This window comes from Perissodus microlepis, chromosome 7 (assembly GCF_051167445.1).
Source record: "Perissodus microlepis isolate ML-2025 ecotype Zambia chromosome 7, ASM5116744v1, whole genome shotgun sequence".
Classification (NCBI taxonomy): domain Eukaryota; kingdom Metazoa; phylum Chordata; class Actinopteri; order Cichliformes; family Cichlidae; genus Perissodus; species Perissodus microlepis.
Window position 1 is genome coordinate 40,067,075 of NC_140467.1, and position 22,095 is coordinate 40,089,169.

The 22,095-nt window shown below is 39.0% G+C and overlaps 1 protein-coding gene across 1 annotated transcript in view; it reads left to right on the forward strand.

Moving 5' to 3' along the window:
- The window catches only part of trabd2a (TraB domain containing 2A), a 57,879-nt gene that overhangs the window by 26,764 nt on the left and 9,020 nt on the right, over positions 1-22,095 (forward strand). Inside the window, exons 3-4 of the mRNA XM_084935032.1 lie at positions 1,489-1,635; positions 2,223-2,397. Coding sequence (XP_084791158.1) covers positions 1,489-1,635; positions 2,223-2,397 — 322 coding nt within the window. The remainder of the gene's footprint in view (positions 1-1,488; positions 1,636-2,222; positions 2,398-22,095) is intronic.

The window sequence follows — 22,095 nt, forward strand, 5'->3', positions numbered from 1 at the left end:
ATACAGATACGCATATCGTTACAGAATTCAAGAGCTGAGGCTTCACACACAAACTGGTGAATTGCAAAAACATGCTGACATACTGTGGACAAATTTACATAGTTCCACTGCTAACCAAAAACGTATTCACTTTGACTCATTGTTCCTTTTGAGAAGCAAATAAACTATACAAAACTTTCTTCTGTCACTGGGATTGAGATCAATGGCTTCCAGGGTGAAAGGTGTGCATTTGTGTGCATGCGTCTGTGTGTGTGCGGTGAGAGATCAGAGGGAGACCATGCACTGAGGTGACTGGCGGTGCTTTCTGTACGAACCCCTGTCTCAAGTCTGATGTGTAGACTGTACAGCTTTCTGAGCATGTGCGTGCGCTGATGTGTAATTGTGTATATCTATATTTGCATGTGCATGTGTGCATATGTCTTTCATCTCACCAGGCCTCTCTAACCAAACACTGGCTGATTTCATGCTCACACAAAAGCTGAATCTGTGCTGCAAAGCTGAAAGGGGTCCAGGCAGAAAAAAGTGTCCTTTTTAAAGTGGTTAATTCAATAGGACACGTAAATCAGAATTTTATGCCCAGTCTTGCCTAAAATTTAACATGTTTGCTGTTTGCTGACAGTGTCTGTCGGTCAGACTAGTATAGCTCAACAACTTTTAAATGGAATCCTATAAAGAGTGTACATAAAATAGTTTTCAGATAATGGATCATTTTAACTCTAAACCAGGCTGGACTCCAAAAGGCTAGGCATGCTGCACTATGTTGAAACTGATAGCTCCTCTCCATTTCCCCACTGTGGCAGTTACCACTACATATCATCACAGCAAAAATCTTCCTTATGTGGATTCCTCGCTTCTCAAGATTTTCCGCTCTAGGTGAGCTATCCTCTCACCTTTTGTCAGACATTTGTGTTTTTTTAGCAGCAGAGCTCCTCTCTCTTACGGATAATTGACATTGTCTTGCATTGACAGCCACATGTGCTGTCATTTCTCTTGATCCTCTTTCTTTGTTGTTTTTGTTTTTTTGTGTTGCATTGCTCAACAGCTGATCTGGGAATATCTTTAACTCTCAATTTGATTGTCTCTTTGTTTGGCGGGCCTTGAAATAAAACCTCAGAGTCACAGAATGAAGCCTCCTGAATACAACTGTCATCAGTAAATGGTTCCCAACAATAGCATTCTTCAGCTGCATGGCAGTTTTAGCAGTGGCACACTGCACAGCCAATAACTGTTCAAAGATTGATTTGGCTTGTAGTTGAGAGGGCACTGTTTATTGCTGGTATCCAGTAATTACACCAGAACATACCAATGGTCACATGTATGTGTGAGGTTGCTGACTCGCTGCTTGTTTGATTGTTAGAAGTTGTATTTTACACATTAATGACATTAATTTGCTTGATCTTCATATTTTTGAGCCCAGAAAAACCTCTGGGTCTTAGAGCGAGGTAGAAATAAATCTTTCATTAATTGGTTATCCCTGTCTTATTTTAGGTGATCTTTGCCCTGAACCAGACTTTATTACAACAGGAGTCTTTAAGGGCAGGAAGCCTACAGGTCCCATATACCACTGAAGACCTCATCAGGCACTACAACTGTGGAGATCTCAACTCCATTATCTTCAATCATGACACATCACAGGTCAGATCATCCACTATCTTATCTTATCTTATCTTATCTTATCTTATCTTATCTTATCTTGTCTTGTCTTGTCTTGTCTTGTCTTGTCTTGTCTTGTCTTGTCTTGTCTTGTCTTGTCTTATCTTATCTTATCTTATCTTATCTTGTCTGTAACTTTCAGTCTGTCTAATAAGCTTAGATTCATTTTGACCCCTTGATCTTAGGTTTGTCCAACTGGCACAACCCTTAACCTTTTACTTTCACCCCTAACCTACTGATCCACCTCACCTTCTTCTTCCCCCACCCCACACCCCCCCAGCGCACACACGCACTTTCTCCATACTTAGCTACTTCTGTTCTTTCTCTGCCACCATTGCTATATTTTTCTCCTGCCAATCTCATGAGATCTTTGTCAGTCCAAAGGCTTTTAAGTCAATTATACCATCAGTCATGTAAAGAAAATAAATAAGTAAAAACCCTTGAACGATATGTCTTAAGAATTTCAGATTTTTTATTGATTCAACCTTAGTCAAAGGTTTGCAAATAACTTATAAATAAACAATCATGTCTTCTGTGTTTTACTTTCATGGCCACCTTGGGAACTATAGGTCCCTAACTTCAATAATGTGACACTGCCACCCAATGAGCAGGCCACTGCCCAGGAAATAGACAGATACTTCCGACAGGAACTCATCTACAAGAGAAATGAAAGGATGGGCAAGAGGGTCAAGGCTCTGCTCGAGGAACACCCAGACAAGAGCTTCTTTTTTGCTTTTGGAGCAGGTTGGTGTTCTCTAATTTATACAAAATACACACAGAAAAAAGTGAACAGTGAACTCTGTGATCAGTGTTTGGAGTATCAGCTTTATAATATGCAGTGTGGGTTGTTGGTTTACTAGTGTGTTATTAGATACAGTAAATGCCGCTATATATGTATAATATCCCAAATCCACGAGTTCCTCCCCGTGGATACTTCTATGTGTATGTGTATTTGTAAAGTGGTAATGAGATCTTTCCTTCAGTCCAGACCAAAACTTCTGGACAGAAATTTACTTAAATACCTTCAAAATGACTGAATGAGTGAATGGTCTGTATGTGTGTGTGTGTGTGTGTGTGTGTGTGTGTGCATGGCGGGGCCTGGGGCTCACTAAGCCTTGACCCCTGTGGGACATGGTCCTGCTCCCGGCTGGATGCTTCTGCCCGTCTTTGGGATGTGGGTGCTTGTTTGTTCTGGGGTGCGTGGCTGAATGTTCCAGTGTGGTTGTTGGCTTGCTCCCTTGGTGGCAGGGTAATAATAATTACTTTTATCCATTTAATATAATGACTTTAATTCCAGTTTTGTTTGAAGAGCACTCCTACAAAGGAGATTAGAGACTTCTTAGTCAGAGCAGCTTAGCAAACTCAGGTAGAGAAAACAAAGACATCTTAACCTCCTAAGACCCGAACTCTTTCATGGCATGCATTTTTAATTTCTCTTTGCTATTTGGGCTGATTGGGACCGGATGAATGTAAAAACAAAGAATTACGTGATTTTTTTTTTTTTTTACCTGATTTTTGTTTCTGAGAAAAATGAGATCCACATATGAGGGCATTCGCTTTAAATTTCGATAGAACAGTAGCAGTATAATGTCCTCATAAGTGGATATCAGACACTTGTAGAGCAAAATGTAGTATTTTGGTCTAAACAACTCAAAATGTGATGTCCACATATGTGAACGCCAGGTCCTAGGAGGTTAAGGAAGAGGTGAACAGAAGTCCCAGAAAAGCTGAATTTAGCTTGTCTTCCCAGAACTGAAAGGGCAGAGTCCAGAAACACACACATATATATACATTTATACATATACGTGGCAATTCATGTCTCTTACTGTTGTCTTTAAATAAAGAAAACAAGTTTTTTTGGATGTTATTGCATTGGATTTATGGAAACCGGTGCTGCTAATCAGCCCTATGAATGAATCACTCACTGACTGATAGATGATGGTCTTTATCAACTTTGAGGCCAAATAGTTTAGTTTAAAGGAGATCTTCTATAAACCATAATTTTATCAATGCAGGGTTAACCAGAAGCAGACTTGTGGTGTGTTTGAGTCATTTAGAAATGTCAGCATAATACTTTGAATTCTTTTAACACTACATAGCAACCTCATAAGTATCACCCATCTAATAAAAAAATCCAATGAAAACAGGGAGGGTGATAAGAACAGAAATCAAGCATACTTCTATGTGTGTGTGTGTGTGTGTTCACTTTGCATTATATGTGTGTATAAGTCCATCAGCCAGACTTTCTTTATTCTGTTTTGAAAATGGACAATCAATTGATTCATTCATTTTCTCAATCCTTTGAATTTGTCTTTGTTGTAAATCACTGATTGATCTATTGATTATATTTTGGACAGTTTTCTAATGTAATGTCCAACAATCAGCTTATTTTTGCATAAAGCGTTTACAGATAATTAATAACACATCTATAAACTATTTATTAGCCATCAATAAGGGGAGTCTTATTGAAAAGTAGTGCCATTACATTCTGAATTTGGCATGTCATAAAGTTTCAGTTCATTTCATACTTCTTATACAGAGCTGTATAAGAAGAGTGGACCAAATTGTATTAATTTCTTAATCCAATTTTGTTGTTTTGTTTTGTGTTTTTTTGCTTTTAAGCAATGTTACTGTGTAAACCTTTGGGGGGTCATTTTTGAGTAGAACAGCAGTGAGCTTTGAGCAGAAAGAGAGAGGCTTTCACAGACTATTGGTCTGCTGCAGGAAACAGATGAGGAAAAGCAGATGAACACGCGCGCTCGCTCTCTCTCTCTCTCACACACACACACACACACACAAAACCCACTCCCAGTGCCTAACAAGGAGTACATTTCAGAGCTTTCCCCTAAGGAGGTGCCTTTACAAGGGCTTGGTCTCTGAAGGTGTGTGCCTCTGTGTGTATTTTTGTATGTATGGGTGTGTGCTTATATGTGTGTTCGCTGTGCATGTGTGTGTCTGCATGTGAGCTGGTGAGTGAAAGTGATATGGCCAATCAGCCCAGAAGCATTGGTCTTAGACATATGGAGGGCAGGTTAGGTCATTGTGTACAAGGAATGGGATGTGGCACACGATGGTCCACACACACACACACACACACACACACACACACACACACACACACACACACACACACACACACACATTACACAGGCCCCTGGGTATCTGGGTAAAATGTGTCCTTAATTATCCCGGGTGGGGTCAGAGGACAAGCACACTCACACACACACACCGGCTACAATGGAGCCCATTATGTCAGGGTACTTCGTTTCCCTGTTGCTATCAGCTGTGAGATCTGTCTTATCACTGACCTTATCATGTCCCTCTGATTCGTTAAAGAATGTTTAAACAGATTAAAGATTTTTTATGTTCCACATTTTCAGACAAACAAGACTTGCAGCATTATGCGTTTCAGCAACTACAATTTCAGAAAGAAGAAAGAATTCTTCCCCTTTAGTTGTCATGCTGAAAGCTTTAGGTAATCTATGATTATGAATAATGTTAACTTTAGATTAAATTTGATTCAGAGGAATTAGAGTTGTGCTTTTTGAAACAGCAGTAGCATATTTGACATATTTCTTTTCCCGAGTAATGATCCCATTTGACTGCAGAGGTCGGCCTGCAGATTCCTGACTGACCTATGTGGAAAATTGTTGAGGGTTTTCATTTTTGCTTTCAGTAAGCTTTATTGCCACAACAACTTAAGTACACTGGAAATAAAATAATGACCTAAAATAACTTCAGCATTAACATTCTAATATAGTACAAAGTTAACTGTGATGAGGAAATATGGCTGTTTTTTTATATTTAATTTTTATTTACATGATCACCGCAGTTTGTCTGTTTGTCTGTCAGCAAGACAATTCACTCACTGGCCACTTTGTTAGGTATACTTCATTAGGTCTGAAGGGCACTTCTACAAAGGAGATTAGAAGCGTTGTAGTCAGAGCACCTTAACAAGTTCAGATAGAGAAAGCAAAGACAATTTTTAAGTAAGACGAGACAGAAAAGCAGATTTTTTTTCTAGAACTGATGGGTAGTACATGGCACAAATTTAGTCTAATCAGCCAGTCACATGACACAAACTCAGTGCTTTTAGGCAGATATGTGCATATAGACATGCTAAAGTTTAAACTGAGCGTCAGAATGGGGAAAAAGGTAATTTAAGTGATTTTGAATGTGGCATGGTTGTTGGTGCCAGACGGGCTGGTCTGACCATTTCAAAAAACTGCTGATCTGCTGGAATTTTCTTACACAACCATCTCAAGGTTTTCCAGAAAATTGTCTTAAAAAGAGAAAATAGCGAGCAACAGTTCTCTGGATAAAAATGCCTTGTTAATGCCAGATGCCAGAGAAGAATGCTATGAATGCTTCAAGTTGATAGCAAGGCAACAATACTTTAAATAATTACTTATTATAACTAAGGTATGCATAAGAGAACCTCTAAATGCACGCATTTAATGCAGATTGGCTACAGCAGCAGAACATCACACCGGGTGCCTCTCCTGTTAGCTAAGAACAAGAAATTGAGGCTACACTTCAAACTGGCTGGTGAACAAGCCGAACTAGGAGACGCATAGTCAAAGGAACCCGTAAAGGTTTTGTGCAGATATGTATACTTTCTGTCATAATTGAACAATCGTGCACTGGATTTGACCCACAGTTGTTATCTTTGACTGTGTGAGCCATATTATGTGAGTATTTAGGTGTTTTTGCATTGTACGAAAAAAAAAAAAAATCCATGAATGGACAGTAGTCACACACTAGAGTAAAATGCTTTCACACCCTAAATAATTTCCCATGTTCTTTGAGCAAACAGGAACACATACACACTGATTTATACACCAAGAAAGAATTGCTTTGTTACACGTGGGTGGAAAACGAGGCCCTGCCAAAGTCTTTTACTTGAACTGAGCTGTAGGGGCTAAACTGACTGGTCAACTGAGAAATTGTTATTTAATTTCTTGTCATCATTTTCACACTCATGTTAAAAATTCACCAGAATGTGGCCTGTGATTGGTTTGCATCCCAGCTTTCACTGTTAGATAAACTTTGTTTTTCAGCAGTCTGGCCAGAATAGTGGTCAGGAAGGCAGCAGTCAAACAAACAGTAGCGGTCGCTGGTCAGTACTTCACACTACACTTTAAGGCCCAATGGAGCAGACACATACACACGCTCTCACTCTACACTGGCTGTGTCTCTCTTTACTCCCACCTCACACTTTGTTGTCTAGAGTCCTTTCTTCTTTTCCTTGTGCAAACTGCCTGTTAATGCAAGTTCACAGAGTGCAGTGGATAAAGATTTGAAGAAGGAAAAGAGATGCGGTGATAAGAGCCGGTTATAACAGAGTCACATTCATGGTGCACAGACCTCTGTGACCACCCAGTAGTTCTGGTTGTTATGAGAAAATTTAAGGTAGAAAAACGTTTCATACACCTGCAGCACAAAGTACCCTGTGTCATGCTTAGTGCCCCATCTTTCTGCTAAAGCATAAAAACCAGGGTTATTAGAGTAACAGAGACATTGCCCCAGTCTTTCCTGTCATCCTCATACAAAAACGTGTCAATAAAAAGATTTTGACTATACTGGGATTTGAGCCAGCTTTCAGCGATTTGCCTTTTTTAAAAAAATTTTAAATTTTTTTAACAACATAACTCATAATGGTGTACATATAATATTTGCCAGTTCTTTAGTCCTAGAAGGAGCAGTGATTTTAGACTCAATATATCGTGCCCTTGTCTTGACCATAATGGTAAAACTATGAAGGTTTTTCCAGTTTTACTTTGCGTAGCTAAACAGCTATCCTGTCACAACTTTGTACTTTACTGTACTGTAAGTAAATACCTCCTAGAAATTTGTCTTCCCCCCCCACTTGTTTGTCTGAAATACCACGCCCATCACTCAACGTGAATGATGATGTTGAAAACGTGCCATATGTTCAGACAGACATATGGAAGTGGTTATTGCTCCGCTCCATAGGTACAGTAACCCAATCCATGTATACAATCTGAACCCTTGTTCCCTTTATAATCTCTGCCATACCCTGGCACGCTTGACTTTAATAAAATGGTGTGTTTACATATCGCTAAAGGCCGAGAGCGACGTTCTGCCTGCTCTCAAATGTTTTTTCTTTTTCCAGGCTGAACTTGAATACATCCATGTTTCAGCCTGAAGCTCCTTAGCACACCATGATTCCCCTGAAAATCTGCTCCAAAACCACAAATTTAAATATTTGCGGCAGTGTAATAGCCAGTGTGGTTGACAGGCTCTAACGGTTACTGTACTTTGAAATGTTTGACTCTTTTCACAGACAATTAAGGTTTGACTTTGGATCTTTTGCTGTTTAGCTTGGTACAGCCTTGCTAAAGTGAATACCCCTTGGTTAGTGAGCTGTTTAGTACTGTGGGTATGCCTGTAATAAATGGGTGTTTTGGCTCATGAGCTGCAACTCATGACAGAAGTTGACATGAACTCATAACTCACACAAAGCACCTTGACAAGTCAGTATGTGGGTTGCTCTTGGTACTGGAGTCCCTTAACGAACTGCTGAGTCCTCTAGTTTCAACATAAGCAAAGGGTACTAACATAGCCATATTTATAATGCATTTGTTTGCCAAACTATTTAAAAGCAACTTAAATAATAAGAATATATCTGGCATATTCCAATTGGAGCCCCCTCGAGCCAATGGACATGACAGTGAATCCAAATCCCACTACCATTTTAAGATGGTAGTGTGACACTAACCATTTTCAGCTGCTACTTTATATCAGTTTTTATGTTAACAGTGAAGTTATGTGGCTTTTACTGACACATAAGTGCTGTACCACAAAAATAGAGTGAAGCCAATAAGATAACCGTGCTTATGTTGTGGACATATCTTAATGTAAATAACTCAGAAGCTTTTTTTTTGTTATTTTATGATGTGATAATGATACAGTTATTATTTCACAATTATGTGAAATAATACATGCAGAAGCAAAAATGTTCTGTATCACATTTAATTTTATAGATAATCTCAATTGATATTTGGGATTCAGGTATTTGTTTTTGTTTAATATTTTAAAGCATTATTTGCTGCCAGTGGTTGGTGCTGCGCTCCCAAAGTGCAGAGTAGGATTAGGATTAGGTTTAGCAGATACGATGACAGTCATATGGGAGACGGGGTACACTCTGGATAGGTTGTCAGCTAATCATATGGCATGAAGCAACCACTGACACACACATCTACACCTACAGGCAATTTAGAGTCACCAGCTTACAAAGCATGCTTTAGTCTGTGGCAGGACTTAACCACTGGCACAGTGATAACATTGAGCCTTGGGGAGTCAGTAAGTTTGAACCCAGCGGTAACAGCGCTAACCACCGTGTCAACCCCTTATAAACATAGGTTTGAATATTTCCCTCAATGTAAATATAGTTGCGATGAAGAGTTAAAACAAATTGATGCAGAATCTATAGTTTATGATCCTGCCACACACTGCAATCAAACCATATTCAGCTCATTTGAAAAGCATTACATTATAACTGTTGTTACAACACTTTTTTGTGTAAATAAACTAAGCCTCTACTGCCCCTACATGCATAAAATGGTAGCTTCATAGGATTGACTAGAGATTTCTCCAGGTTAAATCTTCCACATGCATGGCTCAGATCTCTGCTGTGTGTTTTTACTGTATGCACGGCATCACCGCTGCCACTGCCCCTTTGGTTTTTCTCGCCCAGATGGTGTGAAAGTCAAAAAAAATATGGTGCTTTTTTCACAGCAACCTCACACTCATAAACAGCCAGTTTACAACTGTTTGGGGTAGTCGCTGACACAAGTAACACACATGTCATCCAACACCATTAAAATCCAGACCAGACCTACCACACACCGGTTAGGGAAACAGGCAGCTAGGGCCGGACCATCTGCCAATCCTAGATTAAGTCCCGGATTTAAGTTTGAATGACACCTTTATGCCTAACCTTTTTTTTTTAAGGTTTAGTTTATGATGATACATTTAATGATAAATGAAATTATCAGTAAGATATTTAATCATGTTTGATCGAATAAAACAACAGCTATCAGGTGTTTTTTTAAAACAAATCTGAGGAGGTGGACACGGTGTGTTTACCACCTCCAGAGTGGTAAACACACTGTGATGAGGTTTTGTGTCAGAAGAGAGGAACAACTAGCTGCTTTGAGTTCAGCCAGACAGACTTTTGCTTATTATTTAAAACTGTGTGTAGTTTCTGTTTGCATGTATAATATTAAACTCAGCCCAGATTAAAAGACAAAACATTTTAGCAATCAGATGTTAAGATACCACGATCTGTAATGTATCATTAGCACATCCAATGTCTTCTTCCATGAGGATAAAAGAGCGATAAACCTGTCAGCCCCTCTGGGTAACTAACTGCTTGTTAAGCTGCTGAGTGAAACGCTCCTAAATATATACATTTTGTTGAAGTCATCTGGTCAAAGGCCTCAGCCTCTGTACTTGAAAGACATATTTCCTACAGCTCACGCTTCTCTCTCGGCTGCAGCACTAAATGCTTGTCACAACAGTTTGCTGTGATTTATTAAAAGAGTTGAACTCCTCACCCACTGACCTCATTCAAACTCAGCAGTATTTCCTTATCCACCTGGAAAAAGGCTTTTTACATGCCTGCCCAGAGGCTCAGTTTTCATTTGGACCAGAGGTAACTCGCTTCTATATAAAAGGGGAGAGGGAAAGGAAAATGACATCTTTAGCAGCAGTGCATCTATTGATGATTTTGAGTGGAAATTTCTCATGTACAGTTCCTGTATGAATGAGTCTGTCTCTGGCTATACGGTGACTCTGTACATTCAAACAAGCAAAGCAAGGTTTGACCTCAGTAACTTCTTTTCTGGCTTAGATTAGCTTTATGTGTCCTGTATACAGTGTTGGGAAGGTTACTTTTAAAATGTATTCCACTACAGATTACAGAATACATGTCCCAAACAGTATTTTGTAATGTATTCCGCTATGTTACTCAATGAGAGTAACGTATTCTGAATACTTTGGATTACTTAATATATTATCATGCTTTTTACAACTACATGAATCTACATTGCTGTGTGATTTATTACTTTTACTGAAGGTTACTCGCCATACCAATACCAACTAGATGTTAAAATCTTAATATAAAGTGAGTAACAGTAGGTGGACATTAGGTAAGGCTGCACTTTTTGCAGCGATCTCGTATAGAAAACTATTCCGCACGTATATAAAACAGGTCCGCGGCTCCGAACCCTAAAGGCATAAAACCGTAAAGAGACCTCTGGCTGATACGTCGGGTTCCGTGTCAGGATCGTAGCTGAAAACTAGCTTTACTTTGTTGTCTGGGTCAACTTTGTATATATATATTATATATTTACATGCTTCCATCTCCCGTTTCTGGTCGGTGACATCTCTTACTTTTCAACTCTCTTTCTCGCTCCCTCGCTCACAGACACATAATGGGTATGGCAGTTCATTCTCCCTGCAGCACGGACTACACTGCCCATGAGGCTACATTCTTTAGGGCTATGCCTGTAACACTCTGCCTATTGCCTTCATATTAAATAATTTTTGTGAATAATTTTTTAAAATACTTCTTCACGTCATTATGCGAGCCGCAAGTAGAGGTGACATGTTCCGCGAGATTGAGACACAGACATGAGAGCCTCTTAATGCGTGTGTTGTTTGGGTTTCCACCACCGTGTAATCCATTCATTTCAACAAAGTAACTGTATTCTGAATACCACCTTTTAAAACGGTAACTGTAACGGAATACAGTTACTCATATTTTGTATTTTAAATATGTAACGGCGGTACATGTATTCAGTTACTCCCCAACACTGCCTGTACATTACGGTTAGATTAATGGTTTGTGCAAACAACACAATAACAAATGATTTTTTTAATTGTAAGTCCTGAATTAACCACATTTATAATTCAAATTTAAATAGTCTTTATAATAATGTTCTTGTTCATAGTTTTTGTTAATAACATAAAAAAAATTATGTTTATGGTAAATGTGTCACTTGCAGGAATAATACACTAATATTCTTTTCTTGCACGTCTTTTTTTTTTCATTTCCCGACTTCTGGTGTCAGATGTGTAACCTAAAAGCTGCTTCCGCTATCAAATATGGAAGCAAGAGTCAGGAAGGCATAAACTGTATTAAAATTATGGACATAACTTCTAGGTCAAAAGTGAAGGCTAAGTGATTCCTGCTAATGACCAACAGGGGGTAACTCCACTGGGTGCAAAATGAAGTCTGTTTTATTTTTAGTAATCTTTTGGAAAATGCTACATTGGCTTCGATGTAGGAAAACTCATAGGAGACGTATTAATTTGGGTCTAATTTGATTTGAAAAGATGGCAAAAACTCACAGCTCAGGCTTCAGTCACACAGACCTTGAGACAGGTAGAGGACACCCTGGCAACCTCTGGCTGTTAGCGAAAAAAAAATGTATTACCCAACTGGTTGGCAAGTGTTTGCTGGAGGTTGCTGGCTATTGCTGGCATGTAGCACCAAAAACCTCTTTGTGATGGTTTTGATTATGTTGCCATGGTTGCGCACAGTTAGAATCAAAGATGCTTGCGAACTACTAGCCGAGCTGCAGTGAAACTACTGCAACACAAACGAGAAATGGAGAATCTTCACCTTCAAAGTAAAAGTTGTTCCCTTGCAGCTGCAACCAAGATGTTTCAAAACGTGCACCTTTTACTTTTAAAGCAAATGGTGTCTGTTTCCTTCATTCATTGTTTTACAAGTCAGAATCTTCCATGCAAGCTACAGTGACAGCAGCAACCTCCCAGCAACCAAGCATTTGCCAGCAGGGTTTTGGTGCAGCACCATATGTCTTTTGGTGACCTATTTCATTTTGAGATTGCCAGCAACCACTTTCCAACCAGTCTGGGGAATACAGATGTTTTCTTAGCAACCAGATGTTACCAGGGTTCACTGATTGATCTCTAGGTCTAACTGGAGTTTTAAGTTTCACAGACAGCCAGCAACCACTCACCAACCAGTCGGGGAATACAAACTTTTCCCTAGAAACAAGGGGTTGCCAAGGAGTTGCCAGCTGGTTTCTAGGTTTGCGGATTGGGACCTTAAGGCTTCACAATGGGACTTAACTAACCAATGGGTGATGTCACAGTGGCTTTCTCAATTTTTATCTGGAGTCTGTGGGATTAAGTAAGAGTTCAAACACATACCAGAGCTGACAGAGTAACCGAGCGAGGAGGAGAGTAGATCAATGAGGCACTCAGAGAGGTTACCTTTGCTCATGGCTGAACAAGGGAGCTGTACCTTACTAATTTAATTCAATTTATTTGGGACAGTGCATGTTAATGAACATACATGTAAAAAAAATGTCTAACTGATGATATTTCTCTGACCGCTTATTGCTGAAAGATTATTTCTGCTCAAGAAATGTAGGTCACTCTAGCTTTTACTATTTGGGGGAGGCCTTAAAAGATTATGCTCAGGGGATTCTTTTCTGTAACATTAGGACCTGACACTGTGGGTGATCTTGGAACCTCTGCCTATGCAACTTCTATTTACATCTGCAGAAGTATGAAGGCTAGGCATACTGAAGCTGGGGAGTAGAAATCACCTTATCTGGAAAGAAGAGTAAACACAGACAAACTCTGAAGCGAGGGGCTGTCCTCTAACTCCCTGTGAGAGTATAGCCTACGGAACTGGACGACCTAGCCTGCCCTAACATGTGCTCATCTTTTTTTGTAGAAATACTTGATTGATGTCATTGCCATAACAAATGCATTTTTATTTTGTGTTTTACATCTGTGTCCTCTCAAAGATTATTTCTGCAAGAGGAGAACTTGGTCTTACAATGTTCCCACAATACTGTTTGTACAAAGAAGAAGCAAGGAAGTTAATGAACTACTGTTTTAGTTGAACAGAGTACAAATAGTCGTTAGCTTCATTAGAGTCCTAAAATGAATGACTTGATAAATGAGTGAGTTTCATGTGTCCTAAATTATAAGCATTAGGAAAATGAAGGAAGCAGGGAGCTTTAAAAAAATCATTGCTGCTGTCCTCCTGCTAAAGATGCAGAAAGAACAAAATAATCAGCTTAAGATGGTATGGTTTTAATTAACATGTGCTGAAATTACTCTTTTGTGGGTCATAACTTCTGTTTGGCATTTAAAAAGATCTGGAGTGAATGAGAGGTTTTAATCAGAAAAACATCACTTTTAGGTTTTTCCCAAGCTGCTTCAGATGTTTTAGCTGCTGCAGAAGTTAAACGTGGGTATGTTTTCTTATGAAGCTAAAATCAGAAAGCTGGAGGATGTAGGCTCACAGTTCAATGCAGGTCACAATCTTTTTAAATAGGTAGTAAAGGATAAAACAAGAGTGAATAGAGACAGAGGACGAACAACTGGGAAACTGTCTGAAAAAAGTGCTTTTGAATTTGTCAAAAAAAGGAGAAAAAGAAAAGTGATTGTGTTGTAAAGGCAACATGGCAGTCACAAACGTCCGGTGAGACTTTAAAATACTCTGTCCCGTGGATCTGCTTCTAGTTATAACACAGACCTAAAGCAAAGACAATATGCAGGCCTCGCTGGACAACTGCTACAGCTCTTGCAGATTACTCAAACTAAATAGGCACAAAATTGCACTCCAAGCCACATGTTTTAGATGGAAGTCCTGTGAGAAAACGTCTGAGAAAAATGACGATCTGGAATTCTTTTTAAAAAGTGAGAGGGCATCCGACTCCCCTTGGTATATTTTTTTCTGTGCTCAAACAGTTGAAAACCTGAGCAAAGACTCACAGCAGGATCGCAGAGGTTTGTGTGTGTGTGTGTGTCTTGTTTTTGTTTGAGAGGAAGTGGTTTTTGAGGCTACAGTATGCAACCTCCAGGAATACATTCTGGTGGCAGAGTGTAACATAACTGGCCATGTTGTGTAGACAGTTTTTCATTCTTTGCTGTAAAAAAACAACAACTGATAACTTTTGACAGTCTTTAAAACTTTCTGGCTTTTCTGGATTCAGTATAACGGTCATCAAAGTCTGCAGTATGTGTTGCGCACACAGAACAAAGCTTTGTGTCTTTGCTGACAAGTACACTCGTCTACCTTTTTATTAGCTTCCAGTGTCCTGACCATGAGATTGTGAACCACTGGTCAAACAGACCCAGAAGAAAGGATAATAATAATTACATACTCATACTCACTCATTTACCTGCTTATTAAATATCTCAAATCTCAAATATCTAATCAGCCAGTCACATGGCTGCAACTTAACTATATGTACATGCCTAAATACATTTGCATGTGGTTTCAGCCAGTTCAGCGTCAGAATTTGGGAAGAATTTAAGTGACTTTGAACATGGAATGATAGTTGGTGCCACATAGGCTGGTCTGAGTATTTTAGAAACTGCTGATCTCTAGGGTTTACAGAGAATGATCTGAAAAAGAAAACATGCCCAGTTGATGCCAATACAAAAATGCCTGTTGTATGCCTTGTTGCAACCAAGGTATGCAGAAGCGTATCTCTGAACACAACACATCGAACCTTGAAGGACGATGCCACTCCTTTCAGCTAAAAACAGAAAAGTGAGGCCATAATTTCAACAGGCTCACCAAAGTTGGATAACAAAAGAATGGAAAGCTGATGCCTGGCCTGATGAGTCTCAATTTCTGCTGCAACAGTAGGGTGGAAGAGTGGCTCCATCCAGCCAGTGGTGGTGGTGTAATGGTGTGGTGCATGCCTACCATGCAGATCCCTTTGGGACCACAGTGTATCCATCTCCTGATTGGTTGCTTTCTACAGGATAATGCACCTTGTCATCTCAAATCATCTCAAACTGTGACAACTCATGACAAAGAGTTCACTGTACTCAAATGGCCTCCACAGACATCAGTCTAAATCAGGGGTGTCCAACTCCAGGCCTCAAGGGCCGGTGTCCTGCAGGTTTTAGATATCACCCTGGGTCAATAAACCTGATTCAAATGATTAGTTCATTACCAGGCCTCTGGAGAACTTCAAGACATGTTGAGGAGGAAATTTAGCCATTTAAATCAGCTGTGTTGGATCAAGGACACATCTAAAACCTGCAGGACACCAGCCTTCGAGGCCTGACGTTGGACACCCCTGATCTACATCCAACATATCACATTTGCAGTGTGGTAGAACAGCAGATTTATATTATGACTGTACAGCTGATGAATCTGAAGCAACTTTCTGATGCTATCATTTCAATATGGACCCAAATCTGTGAGGAATGTGTACAGCACCTTGTTCAGTCTGTACCATGAAGAATTAGGAGAGTTCTGAAGAGAAAAGTTGGCCTAACCTAATACTAGCTAGGTGAACCTGGTGAGTATGTAAGCTTGTATAATATTGAAGTTGCAATGCTAATTTAAACTAGGCATCTTTTACAAAGCCTGTTTCTTTTTCTCAAAAGAATATATCTGCATATATCAAATTGCCTTCTCTTTCTTTATATAAATGTCTTCATTGTGCATACATTTTTCATCTGTCTCACTTTACCGTTTCAAAAAGTCTCTACCATGCAGCTGAAGAAACAATTAAATTTAACATGACTGTATATCAGTAAGAGAGCGTTCTCAGTCATGGGTATTCAAACAATGTTTTTTTTTCTCCTTCTTGGCGCTTGAGACGCTGAACTGGATATAAGCACTGGAAAGTGACGAGTACAGTTTTTTAGGAGCTTTACTTTGATATTTCCACTTTATGCTATTTACGTCTACTTCATTCAGTTCCAGGCTGTAGGTGGACAGGTGGCCCAGCACCATCCCCTATTAAATATTCTCTGAAACTTTATTTGTAAAATGAGACATTCAGTGGCAGGGACTTTCAGAATTGGCATTGCTCCGGTTTATTTTGTCAGAACTGCTCGCTTGTAAAGAATTTTCCAACTTTGATCACTTTTTCACAGTGAATGAGCCGGTGTGTACTCAAGTCCCTTAATGTCTTGGCAGAAGGAGCTAAAAATGAGGACTGCGCTGAGCGAGAGAGTGTAGACTATTGCAGCCTAACAGATGTAATCCCTAACACGGCTCCAAAGTGCTGTGTGCCACCACAAATTTTCAAGTGAGGGTTTATTTAAAAAACAACCTCACACCACATACCTCTTATGTGCCCTGTTTTTCATTTAGGCTCAGCATAAATTTAAAGCTGCAGTTGCTCAGCACAATCTTAAAAACTTCTTGCACACCCTTCAGCGGTTATCACACTAATTATAAGCATGGTTCATGTTTAAAAAAAAAAACAAAAAAATGCACAAAGCAAGACAAAGTAATTAAATGACAAATGCATATAATGATCCGTCTTCATCAATTCTGCAAGTGCGAACAAAGTTGCAGCAAATTTGCACTAAGCAATGCAACTCCATGTACTTTCTCTCACATTCTCCCAAATAACATCCACATTAAAGAGACCATTATTCCGAAACACTTGTCTGGGACAGAGATGCCGATCATTAAATAACAAATTGGTGGTAACAAACAGTGTCAGATGAGATGAAGGCAATGTAATCGATTTCCTCTGAAGCACCTAAAACTTTTCTGATCCAAATTATGTGAATGAGGAGTTCATGTCTAGTTGTAATGTCTTCTCAAATTCACATTTCCTAATCTCCGTTTTCCCTAGTTTAGCTTGAGCTCAAGATATTTGGTTAATTGTTTGAAAACCACCACCAAGCTAACACCGCGCTTCAAACTGTCTCGTCCCCACTCATTTTTTCAGGTTGGTGGTAGTAAGCTGACTTTGCATGGGCACAGCTTCAAGATACAGTCTACAGAATCTCAATAGTTTGTTTTAGCTGTAAAACTGTGGCCTTAAAGGATGCTCTTGTCCTCTGCTATCACAGTCTGGCATCTGAAGTCTTCACATTCCTGTATTGCATTGCAATCTGTTTTTCTTTTGTAAGAAGGATAAATCTGCTCTTTTGTTTCTGCTTTTGTCTTGAATTGCCTTGTTTTCTGTCTGCATTTATGTCTAGCCTCTTTGTTTTCCCTTCCCTGTGTGTCTCGTTTTTTCTTTGTCATCTCTACTTCAACAGCTGTGTCTGTTTACATAATCCTGATTGCTATCAGTTTGATTGTAAATTGTTTTATTTCACTGAATTAAGCCTATTAGTGAACTGTCTGTCACACAGTAACATGCCTGAGAGAGGTACAAGGAGAAATGTTTTGGTATTGGTGGAGATGTTAGCATTCTTTGGCCTAACTCTATAAAGGTACGTGGTGTGTGGCTTTCTCTTGTGTATGATCAGTCCTGCTTGTCTTTCAAATTCTTACAGCCGTATCACAACCATCGTTTATCACAGCTTTCTCTTATCACTGGCATCTCCCTTTCAAAGCCACATCCTGGAGGAGTTTGAATGGACGATGTCTGATTGTAATGATGTAATATGTTGTCGAGTCTGACTAAAACAACACGTGGAGCTCTACTGCTGTCCTCTGAGCTGGACTGCTCTGATGCTATAGAGTCTTTGTGGTAAGTTATGTTTTTGAAGGACCTGCAAGAGATAAAACTGTTCTGAGTTACAATGTAATATAATCTACAGTTAGAAAGTTGATGTACTCCAATAAAAGGCTTGAGACTTGGGTGGGGACTAAATCCGCTGGCTTGTATGCACACCCGTTTAACCAAAGCTATCTTGGTTTTGGCGTTCTCTCTTATGCTTTCACGAGTACCCTTATCCTGCAGGGGGTTTGGATCAAAATGACAACACATATTTGCATGTAACATCATGCTAAATTTATTCCAGGCAATGACACTGACATTAAAAAAAATTTTTTTCCATGACTCATCCAATGGTAAAAAAATCACGGTTCCCACAAGAATATGAATAATGTTAACATTAAGAGTTTCAGCGCCACAAGCTGGCTGCATTAGATATTCTAGTGCATGCCTCTGATACAGGATTATTTGGGCTGTGATTTTAGACCATGGTGGCATCGTAACATATCTTGCATAATAGCATTTTTGTAGATAGAAATTAAATGTCAAAAACGGTCAAACTATAAAGTGAATGTATCTAAAGTGAAATACTTTAACATTTTATAGTTCATGTTTAAAAAACCAAATGTTTTAGCCCATTAGTAGGTTGTTGCTAGGCTGCATGCTAAAGTCATGCATCACGAAAAGTACCTTGGATATAAATTGCATTCTACTTGTTGTGAAATTAAAATGATTTGATGGTTTTATATGTGCATTATATGTGCATAATTGGTACAAATTGGTCATCTGTAGACAGTTGCTTGGCAATATTTTGGTTGTTTGGTTATTTGGTTGAATGTATAAGAGGAGTTGTGACTTTGTGCGTTGTAGGAAGATTATGAAAGTTTCATGTATGTAGAACAACAGCTGTTGCTGTGCAATCACACTGTGGTATTCAGATTAAACACTCAGTGGTTATTTCATGTATTTCCATTCTGTCACCTTCAACAGCAGTGTTATCAGTGTAGCTCTAGTACCAACTATTTGATTTGCTATTGTAAAATTCTCAGGGTCTCAACTGGATGAAAACTAGTGACTGACCACGGCACTAGAAAGCTTGTTTTGTTCAATAAAATTATACTATTCTATTATTTTAGTTAACAATATATCAAGTCATATTATGCCAGAACTTTTTATATGACCAGTACTTTGGTTTTATGACCCAAAGTGATTTTATTTCCCATCACCCTCAGCGTACTGTACTTTTATATCTGTGGTCACTACAAACATTTTTTAGTTAAAGTAAGATGGAATACCTGCATCACATGATAAATGCATCTTATTCAAAGTGTTAAGTAGATTTGTCACCAACTTTCCTTGCAACTTTTCTTTTGTTTAAAAAAAAAAAAATCACTGCATCAATATTTATTAATTATTTAATACTCATTTGTTTTGCTCCAATCTAAACTTTTGAGTCAGATTTTAGTTTCTTGAAAGTAAGCAGCACTTTTATGTAAAGCTTTTTTGATTTCATGGTTGTACGCCAATTGTTAATTTTTTCCTTAAAATAGAAAGAAAAAAGTCGTGAAGCCTGCTTTGAAATCAGTGAAACAAACCATTCACAAAAAAGAAATCCAGTATTTTCAGTTGTATCCAATGAAATGTTTTATCCGTCTACAAATTATCATAGAATAATGATAAAGTGAAGATTGATAGACTGTATTACAAGGCACTGTGTGTAATTACTCTTAACTAGCTTGACAGTGTTTAATCATCATGCCTGTGGTTTGATATTACTTCCAACGGTGTCCTGTTCTTTTCAACCAAATTGCATGTGACTGATAATTGATGAGGTTTCAGTTCAATACAAGGAGAAATTGACTGTCCATCAAGGACATGCAAATCTATGACTTAACCAGAGATTAAAAAAGTGCAGTGTAAGCAGAGCCCGTATTTCCAGACACTTGATATGTGTGTTAATACTGAGCTGGCATTGTTTGAAAAACACCAGGATGGCTGTGTGATTTCTATGTGAGTTGATAACCAGTCATTTTCTTGTCATTTGCCTTTGACATGACTGTTGCCTCCATGGATGGCTAAGTCTCCTTGACAGTTGAAGGCACTGAGGTTTTGCTCAACTTTTAGCAGCTCAAAGAGCCAAAACTGTGATTTTCCAGTAAAATCTTTGGCAGGTTAGTACTTCCGATGTCCTAGAGATGTCAGATCATGAAATTCAGTTTGTTATTTTAATAGTCTGAATCTCTCTGTTTTTATGGCTCTCTTTGTCTCTGTGCTGTAATTTATGCACAGTTGGTGTTCAGGAAACCGCTGTAGCGTCAAATATCTGAACAAGAATAGAAAAACTGAAAATGACCATTCGAGCCAAAGATTGTGGCTCTATGTCTTGGCCAATAATAGTATCTTCCCAAAAGAAGCAAACCAAACGCTCCACACATGAGATATCTTAATGTCATCGTCTTCAGTAAAAGGCTTTATTCAGTGCTCAGTGGTCATGATTATGGGCTGCTGGGTCCAGCTGACTAGCAAGGAACATGTGTACATAAATGGAAAGAAAAGGCTATGTAGGGCAGAATGTCCTCAGTGGTGCCTATACATGTAGAGTTTGTTTATCCAGCATGCTGTAATGTTATGAGAACTGCTGCTTCAGCCTTAGTTACAAGTTGTAATGTAAATATTGATGTGTATGGAAAAGGAAGAGTATTTAAAGCTTACCATATGTTCTAATAATTTGACACACTGATTCTGAAAACTGGATAAGCGTTTAAGGACAAATACTGCTGTGGTCCTTTTCTGTTAGAGTTAGCAAAAATGTATTTTGTTCATGTTACAGACAAATATTCACATTTAGCACTTAAAGTCATGTGAAAAGGTCCTGTGGACTGCAGAGTCTAGCATGTAGAACCTAGCTTGTAACTAGCTAGTAGCACCACCTTTAGCAGCAACAACGAAGTAATAATTTTTTTTTGTATGGCTTTCTAAGTCTTTTACATGGTTGTGGAAGAATTTTGACCACTGTTCTTTACAGTGTTGATTCAGTTCCTTAAAGGTTGCAGATATTTCTTTACATATCCCTCTCTCAAGGTTCTGCCACAGGACTCACAGTCTCACTTTGATTGGGTCATTGCAACAAACCTGATTTGTTTTGCCAGTGTTTCTTCTGTAGATTTGCTGGTGTGCTTGGTATCTGCTATGTCACCAAATGTTGACCATTCTTTAGCTGTCAGATAGATTGCCTTGCAATTAGCCTTTAGCTCTAGACTCCAGGCCCTGTGGTTGCAAAACAAGCTAAAATCGTTACCAGAAGTTTGGTTGTTTGTTCATTTGCAACTTTGCAATTCCTAAGCTGTCATGTTCTTTTTTTTGAGAAGAGTCTTTCCCCTGGCAACCATGCCAAACGAGGCATATCTGTTCAGTTTTTTTCTAACTGTTTTGACATGCTGAGAAATAGCTCCCGGTTTATTCGCAGCTTCTTTGAGCATTGCACGTTATGACGTTAGTGATGAATTTGCAGGGAAGACTGTGGCATTACGTGGCCTCACGTTAACCTGTTATGTTAACACACATGCTCCAGACCACCAAACTGCCAAAACTATTGCTTATACAGAGATGCTCACACTTGTTGATGATTGGTTAATCGTGTGCATTTGATTAGCAGCATCTGCTTACCCCCTTGATTCCTATGGAAGCTTTAAGGGTGTACTTAGTATTTCACAGGACTATATAGAGTTACTTTCCTGGTTTTATAGTGTCAACCAGGAAAGTAATGTTATCTCACTATCATAATAAAAGTTCAATAAAGAGAAACATAATTTATTGAGATACAGAATTCAGCTATTCTATGTGGTGATGAGACTCAGATGACCCATCATAACAGAACAGAGTCCCGGCTACGATAGGATTTAGCCCAGGACCCCTTGGAGTTTAGACGCTGGTGGTGGTGCAGGTGAAGATGGAGGTTTGTATAGAGTTTTAAGTGACTACGGTGAGGCGGAGA